The sequence below is a fragment of the Fistularia commersonii genome, chromosome 13 (assembly GCF_037954325.1).
Source record: "Fistularia commersonii isolate RoL2024-O1a breed Wild chromosome 13, RoL_Fcom_v1.0, whole genome shotgun sequence".
NCBI classification, from domain to species: domain Eukaryota; kingdom Metazoa; phylum Chordata; class Actinopteri; order Syngnathiformes; family Fistulariidae; genus Fistularia; species Fistularia commersonii.
In genome coordinates, this window is record NC_141296.1 from 4,036,113 (window position 1) to 4,047,906 (window position 11,794).

Below are 11,794 nucleotides of genomic sequence, written 5' to 3' on the forward strand. Positions count from 1 at the left end.
ATGAATTGCGAGATAGAGGCGGCAGCCCAAACGAAAAATGTCATCAGTTACACGAACATAGCTTCTTAGTCTGTAAAGGGAAACAAGCAAATTACTGCCTCTAAAATCAGATTTACGGTGGGGACTGGCTAAAAACAACCTGCAGGGGCTCAACACAGACTTTTCCCTGGACCTAAAAGGAAAACCTGAAATCCAATACGTCTCAGAGCGTATCCGCCTTTGTATATTCATCGAAATCAATGAGCTGCCGCTGAGGTCAAAGGTCACCGTAAGGCCATTTGAGAGTGACACCTCTGATCAGAGGGGAGAAAAAAAAAAAAAAAGAATCAAGCTGTCACTCCCGTCGGCTCGGCAAGACGTATTCGCACTTGGAGTTAGCGGTATCACCACTCACGGGGATTGCGGGAACATAAAGCTACTTATTTGTACTCTACATGTGTAAAAGGAAACAATGTGTTGAATGTTTCGCACGAGTGTCCGTCACTCACGGGCAGAATCCCCGGTGGTGCAAGAAAACACTTTACATCGTACCCCCGTTGTGTGCCAGAAATATAAACTCTCCCAAAATGCCTCAACTGTCTGCTCTTATCTCTTGCCCCACATTGTGTAAAAAAATAAAAACAATTTTGCTCCGAGCTAGTGCAAAAACAAAAAAAACAAAAAAAAAAAAGGGAATGGAAAATTACAATCCCGCTTTACAAAACTCAACACTGTTTTATATTATGCAACTAGAAAAAAATGAAAGGTCACCTGTGGATGAAATAACCAATATTTGCTAATGTAAACCTTTTTCTGGATGACGTGCAAACCTGTATGTTTGTCAGTTTTCTAGCTGAAGGGTCAAGAAAAAAACTAAAACCTTGACACAGGCAATTACTTATACGGTAACCTTGAAATTTAATTTGGCTAATGCTAACATGTAAGTGTTTTACACAGAGAAAAAACACACAATGATCTCTTAACTTAAAATACTGGTCCGGTTTCTCAATGTCGCACAATAAATTAGTAGATTAGTTGATTTATAACATAACGGGACCTGTCATTGATATTAATAAATCATACCTGTGTACATTCTTGTGTGTTTACAAGCGAGAGCTGTTTCGGGGAAACACCCGCCCTCGTCCTGCTGCGCACGTGGGTTCTTGGAAATCTTCTTCTGAGAAGCAGGCGGGTTTTTAGAGCAGCAACGCCAATTAACTTTGAGCGATTAAGGAACAACAACATAAAAACACTCTTTAAGATCATTAACTTGTGACAGAATCACTGCCTTCGGCTGCTCTCTTGAGATCAGATCCACAACTTTCCAGCTAACAGCTTTCTTTTCATTTTTTTTATTCATTTTTTTTACTGTTTTGGGGGTTTCGCCTCCTCGTTATCATGAATTAAGTACCAAATCTCATAATGTCGCAAAGGTAAATAAATCCCTGCCGCCTTCACTTCTGATCACTCAAACTTTCCAAATGAATTTGAAACCCATATTCCAAGGATTTTGATAAGATATCATCTCTTTTCCTGTCCGAAATATTCTAATCATGTACATTATTCCATCTAATTACATTAAATTGAATAATAATTGACAAGTAAAACCAATCACTGACAGCTTTGACCTCACAAGCTTTCCAAATAGTAGGATTGGATTTTAATTTATTAGTTAAAGTTGAGTTTACGGTCAATGTTTTTGCTATATATTCAGTTATATGTGTGTGTGTGTTTTTGTGTGTGTGTGTATGTGTGTGTGTGTGTGCGCGCACGCAGACACAAGAGAGCAAAGCATTGCAATGCAGTGGAAGTATATTATTGACTATCACTTTCTCGATGAAATAGGGAGAGAAATATTGTCATTACTTAAATTAAATTTAGGCGGAATGAGCCGTTCTTAGATTCAATATTAGAATAAGTGAGCAAGAAGTTTCCTGACAAACAGGACTGTCTCAGAAAATTAGAATATTGTGATAAAGTTCTTTATCTTCTGTGATGCAATAACAAAAACAAAAATGTCATACATTCTGGATTTATTACAAATCTACTAAAATATTGCAAGCCTTTTATTATGTTAATATTGCTGATTATGGCTTAACTCAAAAATCCTATCTCAAAATATTAGAATATCATGAAAGTCATTTTTGTTTTTAAATTGCATTACAGAAGATAAAGAACTATATCACAATGTTCTAATTTTCTGAGACGGTCCTGTATATAGTTGATTTTTTGGCACTCAGGAAATACACAAAGTCTGCGTCACACACTCCCATCAGTACATAAAGTACTTTCAGCATGTGTCCCAGTATTAAAAAAAAAAAGGCAAAGCAGCTTAGAAAAAGAACAATACGTATGAGTAATAACCATTTGCCATGTGTTTACCATCGGGATTATTAAAAAGAACCATCCTGGGCAGCTCATGTTAGCTCACGACCAATAGACACATTTTGATTACAGCTTTCAAGGAAGCAGAGTTTGTTAGTTTTTAGTAACAGCTGTTATTCTCCCAAACACCACCAGATAAGACTTTCATTTCCTGTCAAACACATTTAAATACGCTGCAATTATTTGCATGGCCTAAAAATACAGTCGTATTAGTCGTCTGGTGTAATTAGTCATCCATCCTTGTCATTTCATCAAAGATATATCACAGATGTTCAAAAAAAGAGGGAGTAAACAAAGTTATTATTCCTCTCTTTCAATCAATCCATAACAGCTACTTCCCATTTCAGGTTATCCTTATTTTTGGTTGTAATAAAGTAATCCACAATGGTTGCTGCTGGTCTCACTGGAAGTTTGTCATTTGAGCCTCACTGAGTTTTGGCATTAATTGACGCGTTGAGCGCACACTCTATTCCTACATTTGGGTAACTTTGTTTATTTACTCAGTTTTGACCGAAAGCCATTTACTCACATCTGTATTTCAACATATGCATTCAACCGCATATTAATATCATCGTTGTTCTCATTCTGTTATCTATTTTTATCTTGTCGCTGTTGTCTCTTCTATTTAAATCTTTATTTATATTTATATTTTTACTCATATTTATATTTATATTTATGTTTATATTTATATTATAGTTGCCTTGTGACAAATAAATTTCCCCTATGGGGATCAATAAAGTACAATCTTATCTCATCTCACCTTATCTTATCTTATCTTATCTTATCTTATCTTATCTTATCTTATCTTATCTTATCTTATCTTAAGCATTTAAGGAATTCCTCCAAATCGGAAGGTGTAGCATGGCTGCCATCCTCTGTGGATTACCTCATATTTACCTCATATTTTGCTAATGAACTTTCCATCTTTCGGTATCTCCCGCCGCATCGCTCTTCATCTAATTGTGATTCTGATTTGCATTGTTTGGCAGTCATTCACATCTTCACATAAACAGCTGCAGAGACAGACTAGCATGGACAAAATGGGAAATGAAGGAGTGAAATCGGCAAGGAGAGGAGAAAATGTATGCAAGTCTGCTAGCCGGCGCATTTGTAAGTCACTTACGGAGACATACGGCGTCACAGATGCTTTATCCTTAATGGAAAACCGAATCCCGATGTAGGATTTGCTAAAAGCTCAATTTTGACTTTCATTGTAAGATATTAATGCAAAGCAGCGTGATTATTCCTTTCTTAGTCCTAGCTGTAATATTCCGTGCAATCCACCAAGAATTTCTGATTGATAGATGTATAACAAGGTTAGGTCTCTCTGTGAGCTTCCATTTATTTCCATTTAAAAAGCAAGTTTCTGTCAGCATGGCTGCTTAGCTTATCATTTTAAACAACTCTGGATGCGATTTTGTTTTTTCGTCTTCTTCTTTTTTAGTTGGTTACATTATGAATCTGCCACAGTGATTGTAGCATACTGGGTTTTCCATTTTTTGTCACAGAAAACTTCTCAGCAATTGCTAAGAATGTCCGGCTATTTGTGTTCTCATTAATAAATAGTAGGGGTGGTGTAATAGATCAACTGACAGACATTGAGCTATTATTAAAAGGCTATTTAAAGGCATTCTTTGGGGATTTGTGGGTATTTTAGGGATGCCCGTTTGACCAAAAGGTACCGCTGCACAATCTGAGTTCAACGTTTTACATTTCTTCCTCTTATTATTCATAAATAATCTTGTGATTTTTGCAGACTTTGCGCTGTTCGTTCCAAAACAGCAGCTGTCGGGGAATGAAGCTTCCCCCTCTTATTAAAAGCAAACCTGTCAGACAGGAGAAACTGTTCGTTCTACACACTCAAACCCCATTTCAGCTATTTCCGAAACAATTCATTTAATCCGTTTTTATATATATATATACACACATATATTTAGTTAAAATCTAAATCTATTACTCCTGTGTTTTAAGACTCGTTGTTCTGATATGGTACTTTTTGGCAATTATAGTCATACTTCAAATAGTATGCAAAATAATCTTTTTCCATACTTTGAATGTATTTATGAATAATGCTATATTGGTTCCAGTGATATTTAAATAAAATACCAACACAACGGCGCAGCTTTTCCTCAGTTCTCTCAAAGCGTCCAGATTGGGATTCTGCATCCATGGAGATAAATCTGTGACGAATCGAGGGAAACCTCTATCGAGAAATCCCCTATGTATAACTTCATTATTTATACTAATGAGATGTCTTGCTCTGTGACCTTTTAATGTCCTAAACCTTCATGCATTTAAGAAACTTAGCATGCCAGTTCATCTATCTTATATATGAAAAGTGAAATCCAACATCACAGCATTCAGTAATAAATTCGAGAAAATGAGAGGATGTAAATAATAATAATAATAGAAGACGATGATGAAATATCTATGAAATCGTATTCTGAGGCTGAAAAACCAGGTCCGACTAAAGCGGGGGGGTCAAACTCATTTTAGCTCGCGGGCCAAAGAAAAGAAAATCTATTCTCAAGTGTGCCAGACGGGTAAAAACAAAAAGTTTCTTAAGTCGTCTACTCATGTGTCCATTCATTCACCACTGCGAGTATCGCTGTTGTTTGCCGCTCGTCGACACTTTTGCACGTTTATACCGTTCATATATTCTCAACGGCTTCTTATTTAGGTGCAATTTGTTCAATAAATCCTACTTGTTTATATATATTGTTAATACCATTTCTTATTTTGAGTTTTCTGTTTTTAATCACTTTTCTTGCACTAGCCACTTTCTGCCGTGGGCGGTTGAAATTTTCCCCAAATTCCACTCTCTATTTTATTCTTCAAATCAAAAATTGCAGCTCATTTTTACTCTTTTTCAACGTAATCTCGCGGGCGTGATTAAACACGTTAGCGGGCGTGATCCGGCCGCGCGTTTGACACCCCTGTGCTAAAGGGAAATATTTGTGAAAATAAAGGAGTGACCTTAGCAAAAGCTAACACACACTATTTCAAGCAGTAAATTGTTCATTTTAGGGATCTCAAAGGTGAGTTTCTCTCCCGATGGCTGCCAACATTTTAGTCCAGTTGAGCTTCCGGATAGAGCGCACGTGCTAATTTGCATGCAAAGGCCTTTCAGCTTGAACGGCGGCGAATCGAATCGGCAGAGCGGAGAGGATCAAAGAGCCAACGCCTCGGCCTGCCGCTCTCCATATCTGATTGTCACAGCGAAAATAACTGTCACTCTCGTGATTATTTCGCGTCCCTGTACGTGCCCCGTTTCATTTCTGAGGACGCCCGCCGGAGCGCGTGGACTCGGCGGTCTCATCCGAAGGGAAGGCTATCGTCATCGCCCGTCGTGAAGCCATTAAACCGAAAAGAGAACCGATGGAAATAATACAGGGAGGACTGCGGTTGGGGAAAAGCGGGTGTCGCCGGGTTGCAATTGAAACGTCTCTGCATCCGCTCCGGCTCGGCGTCACGTGGATTAATGTGGACGTGCACGCGGACACAAACCCACGTCTCGACGACGATGACGGGGCCCGCGGAGGAAACCCCCTCCCCAACCCCTCGAAGAGGTGCTAATTCGTTAAAACCCACACATACGTCACTCCCATACATACATCTGCGTCCAAAATTGACGTACCGGCGTGATTGCCGGTGGATGGATCCACCAAATGTACAATCATTTAAAGCAGTTTTACATCTAAAAAATGTAAACGTAAGCGTGCGATGTAATCTATAATGCAACGGTCCATAAGCGCACAGTGACGAGCCGCTCGGCTTCACTCTCCATCAAACTTGTTGACAGTCCAAGTCTGATCAATGGTTTTGATCAATCCTGCTGAATGCCTCTCGGGGCACCGGTTATACCTCTTATTTTCAATTTTAAGTGAAGTTATCTCGAGTGTTTGAAAGGGAGACTCACGTTTGCCGGGTTTCTGACTTGAAATCGGGGTCTACGTGCTCAACAGGGTGGTGGTTCCCGTGCTCCGGCCGCTCCGGGACCCGGCGCGATCTCTGTCCGCGGTGCTGAAGCCGCTCGGCGGGCTCCGCCGCTCCTCCGCTCCCGTCCGGCGACGGCGGGTCATCGCGGGGGTCCAGGCGGACGTACTGCCGGAACCGGAACGGGGAACCGGTGTCCGCCGCCGGCGTGCGAGAACGGAACTTCGGCGGCGTGAAATGCGGGGAGTCCCCGTTCGCCGAGGACGCGCGGAGGCGGTCCGGGGAGGTCCAGCGAGCCGGCTCCGGGTCCTCCAGAAGCGGGGAAGCGGAGGAGAAGAGGTCCAGGGGCCGCGCGGAGGAAGGGGATCCTCCGGGGAGACGGACGGACGGAGGCGGGGAGGGAGGCGCGGAGCGACGCGCTCCGTCGCCTCCGTCGGTTCCTTCCCCCGCGTCAGACATGGGGAGACGCGGAGGTTTTTTTTTTTTTTAGAAAAGCATACGGTTATTGGACAAACATCACACGACGGTAATCGAAAGTTTCGACCGGACAAGTTTTCCGGTGAGCGGCGCGGCGTCAAAGCTCCACCTTTTCCACCGGAGTGCGCGCGCAGGGAGGCAACGCTTTCCACGGAAACATCACGCAAAACCCACTTCCACGGCCGTTGAGCCAATGGCTTATTTCCTCCTGTGTGTGTGTGTGTGTGTGTGTGTGTGTGTGTGTGTGTGTGTGTTTCGTCTCGTTTCATGACCTAAGAAGCCACTCAACACTTTTTCTTTTCCTTTCAGCTTTTTCCTTCAATGGCCAGATGGATATTTAAGTTAAGATAAGATAAGATAAGATAAACTTGATTGATCCCCATACGGGAAATTCCTGTCTCACAGCATCGTAACAGTTATAAAGTCAGAAATAATAAATTAAAATAAAATGAAATAAAATAAAATAAAATAAAATAAAATAAAATAAAATAAAATAAAATAAAATAAATTAAATTAAAATAAAATAAAATATGATTTCAGAAAAAGTGGGCACCAAACCCATTCAAAGATTCAAGCATTTAGTGTATTCATTGTTATATGTACAGTAAGAAATATGAATTCTTTAGTTTTTGGGTAGATAAGATAAAATAAGATAAGATAAGATAAGATAAGATAAGATAAACGTGATCCCCATGGGCGAAATTCCTGTCTCACAGCAGCATAATCATTACAATGTCAGAAATAATAACAAAAATGAATAAATAAAATGCATTAATGATAATGCAAGATATTTGTTTGATTTCAAGAAAAGTGGGCACCAAACCCATTCAAAGATTCAAGGACTTAAAGTATTCATTGCTACATGTGCAGTAGGAAATATTTTTTCTTGAGTTTTTGAGTCAATAAGACAAGACAAGACAAGACAAGACAAGATAAGATAAGATAAGATAAGATAAGATAAGATAAGATAAGATAAGATAAGAGAAGATAAGATAAGATAAACTTGATTTATCCCCATAGGGGAAATTCCTGTCTCACAGCATCATAACAGTTATAATGTCAGAATAATAATAAAAATATAATTTAAAAAATAATAAGATAGAAGAATATATAATAATAATAATTTAAGATAAGATATTTGTTTGATTTCAGTAAAAGTGGGCATCAAACCCGTTCAAAGATTCAAGGATTTAATGCATTCATCTTTACATGTACAGTCAGGAAACATGTTTTCTTGTACAATAAAACGTTTACTTTTCTGTCTCCAGTGACTGCAATTGTTAGATAGAGGAGTTTTTTAGTTCATAAGTTAAGATAAGATAAACGTTATTGATCCCCATAGGGGAAATTTTTTTGTCAAGTGTCAAAGAAATATGAATATAAATATGAATAGAGAGATAATTACAAAACCAAAAGACATCGTAAACAAATAGACAGCAGTGAGAACAACAACAGCAACAACATCAAGGATAGGAATGGACGTGTAAATAGATAACCGAAACTAAACAACAACATAAACAGAGTGACAACGGCAATGAGAGGAATAAAATAAATCAACAAGCATCGGCAGGAAGCGAGTGGGCTGAGACCAACGTGATATAAGGATAAAAAAGACAAGCGAGTTCGGACACATGGATGAATGGGTGAGGTAGCGAGGTTGCGGTAGCACAGATTCATCTCAAATAAATACGCGCAAAAATAGACAGTGAAAGAAAAGATGTAATGAAAATAAATCTGCAATGGTCGTCTCTTTCAAACTGTTTTCCCATCAAACAGCAGATGCACAGATGATCAACTGGTGATCCTATGTAATATTTGAGTAATGAAGAGCCAGATATTTCCATTAGAATTCAATACATTGAATATTGGACTTAGCAGCTTGACCTGAACCTGAACTGATGGATTTTCAAATAAGCTTGTGTTTCCCTACAAGCGTAGAATTTTGAGCGGTTCTTTATTTTTCTCCCGATGTAGAAAAATATGAAAACAGAGGGAGGCATGACTGAAGAAGGATTCATGCAACAATCGTTACTCTTGCATGAGAGAGTCTTTTTCTTTTTCTTCTTCTTTTCCTTTGGGCTTTTCCCTTCAGGGGTCGACACAGCGAATCAACCCTCTCCGTCTAACCCCGTTCTCTCTCACACCAACTAACTTCATATCCCCCCGAACTATGTCCATAAATCTTCTCTTTGGTCTTCGTCTGCCAATATATTCACTATCCAGACTCTAGTCATCTACAGTAACTTCCTCCATGCCGGCTCCCCAGCGGTGACCATCAGGCCTCTGGAGCTTATTCAGAAAGTGTCTGGTGTTCAACCGTCCCAAATTCTCCCACACAACTTCCCTTTCTTATGTCCCTTCACTGGCTCCTGGTCGCCGCCCTGCATCAAGTTCAAGTCCCTGGTGCTCGCCTACCGGGCGGTGAACAGGACCGCCCCGTCTTCCCTCCAGGTTATGGTCGAGCCACTTGTCTCTACCCGTCCCCTCTGATCTGCCACCTCCGGGCGACCGTCCATCCCATCGCTCCGAGCCCCCGGCTGCCGGTCGAACCGGTCTCGGCGCTTCCCGGTCTCGGCTCCTCAGCGGTGGAACGAACTCACGAAAAAGGTCAGAACAGCGGGGGCGCTACCCGTCTTTCACCGTGAGCTGAAAACATACCTCTTCATCAAGCACTACCCTACTAATCCCATTCAGCCCCCAACCCAAAAAAAAAAAAAAAAAATTAACAATGAAATGAATGTATGCCTGTAAATGGTTTTGAGAAGCCTATTTGGTTGAGTGGTCACTTCTGACTTCTGACTACCGGTACTTCGAATCTGACTGACATGCACTTCTTGTAAGTCGCTTTGGATAAAGGCTTCTGCCAAATGACTGTAATTTAATATAATGTAACTATCCCTTCTCTGTATATGACCCAACCATCTTCTCTGACCTTCTGTCAAAAACATCTAACATGTGCTCTGATGGACTCATTCCTGATCCAATCCATCTTGGTCACTCCCAAAGAGAACCTCAACATCTTCATCTCTGCGACCTCCAGCTCTGCCTCCTGTCTATTGGTCATTTCTCTGTTTCCAAACCATACATCATCGCTGGTCTCACCACTGTCTTGTCCACCTTTCTTTTCACTCTGGCTGATAGTTTTCCATCTCATTCCAACCTGCTTGAACCCATTTCTTCACCTCTTTTCCACACTCTCCATTACTCTGGACTGTTGACCCTGAATACTTGAAATCCTCCAACTTCTTGATCTTCACTCCCTGTGGCGAGAAGCCACTCAACACTCAATGTCAGTAATTGCTATGCTTGAAAAGAAGGCCATTATTTAGAAGAAGATGATGAGAAAAATGTGGAAGGAGGAAATCGAAGGAAACTGCGAAAAGTTTAAAACGGTCAAAGAGAGATGGAGTTTAACAAAATTTGAGGTCGGTGACTAGTCATCTTATTATTATTTCGGAGAAAAAAACATTCATTCGTCCTCACTTAAAACTCCTGATAAAAGATCAACGCTTTTTAAGAACGAGGAAAGAATTAAACAGCCACTTATTGTCAGCTGCGGGAAAGGATGGAGAGAAGTTCAAAATCTGGGGACGGTTATGTGAAAAACACACGGGCGCACAATCAGACACAATAATTACTCACCTGATCTTGTCAACAGTACGCTCCGGGACGTATGAAGGGTTGTTACCTGGGAAAAAAAACATAAGTGGATTCTGCACTCCAACTGAACACTGAATTCAAAATTAGACAGAAAAGCATTCGGTAACGAAATGTCGAAATGTGTCAGAAATTCAAAGTTCTCCCGAGGACGTTATAAATCATCATGTTTTGAACTTGAGCTACTTTAGTAAAGCTGAGAACCCATTACAGGAGCCCAGCTGGTTATATTACACATGTAATTTTTACAAATGCTATACGACTGATAAAAGCTACTCATTAAAACTGAGTTCTTTGTAGGAGGAGGAGAAAGAAAAAAATATTTCCCTTCATACCAATTTATCTGTAACCACTAAACCCGGGTGTCAAACTCATTTTGGTCCGGGGGTCACATGTGCGTCCTAATTTGATGTCAAGGGGGCCGGACCAGAAAAATCACAGCGTAATTACTGAGAAGTAACACAAAGTCCATATTTTTCCCTTGTTTTAGAGAACAGGTAAATTCTAAAAATCTTTATAAAGTATGTAATGAACTGTTCCTTTAAAAAAGATACATGACAAGCAACCTGAGATTAATTTAGAAAAAAGTAAGTGCAATTTCAAGATTATGTCTCTGTGCATTTTCTTGTATTTTTGGCCATGCAGGTCTCATAGCGGCACTGAAACTCTCTGCATCCACATCAAGCATACAGGTTTATTATTAACCTCAACGGACAAATAAGAAGTCGTCCATTTTTCTTGGAAACTCGATGCTGATGAAGGTGTCGAGGCTAACGGAAAAGCAGGTACATTTCTAACAATACGTAAAAAATACATAAAAAAAATGATATTTACAGACCTGGAAGCAGTATTGCTACCATCTGCTGTAAATTCTGAGTCACATCATGCTGTGCCATTTTGCTAACGCTGACAAAAACTGCACGCCCCTAGCAGACAATACAGGAACTGCATTCTTTTTTTTTTAAAGTAGTTCATGATTTTTGCAGATTTATTCCACGGGCCGGATTGGACTCCCTGGTGGGCCAGTACTGGCCCGCGGGCCGTACGTTTGGCCCCCCTGTTTTTGACCAAGACGTTGCTCATCTGTGATAGCTTAAATGCAGAGGCCAAATTTCACTGATGTTGTCTTCTGTGTATAACTGGAAGCGACAATAAAGGTAACAATAAAAAAAAAAAAGACTCATGAATATTACTTCGGTTGAGACTTTATCCATCCAAGTCTGACCCCAAAGGCTTTACGGAAAGATTGAGAGAGCTGGAAAAGCAATAACTACACTGTACATGTCCTCACTGAAAGTCAAGTGGTAAAGAGTGGCCGAAAAAGTGTGTAAGTGTATTTCAGTCTAATCTACTGTCATGC

The 11,794-nt window shown here is 40.3% G+C and overlaps 1 protein-coding gene across 2 annotated transcripts in view; it reads right to left on the minus strand.

Moving 5' to 3' along the window:
• trpc7b (transient receptor potential cation channel, subfamily C, member 7b) overlaps positions 1-6,759 on the minus strand; it is a 60,772-nt gene extending 54,013 nt beyond the window's left edge. For both annotated transcript variants that reach the window (XM_086157872.1, XM_086157871.1), the window contains exon 1: positions 6,284-6,759. In XM_086157872.1, the coding sequence (XP_086013998.1) occupies positions 6,284-6,759 (476 nt within the window). The remainder of the gene's footprint in view (positions 1-6,283) is intronic.
• Between the last annotated feature and the right edge of the window lie 5,035 nt (positions 6,760-11,794).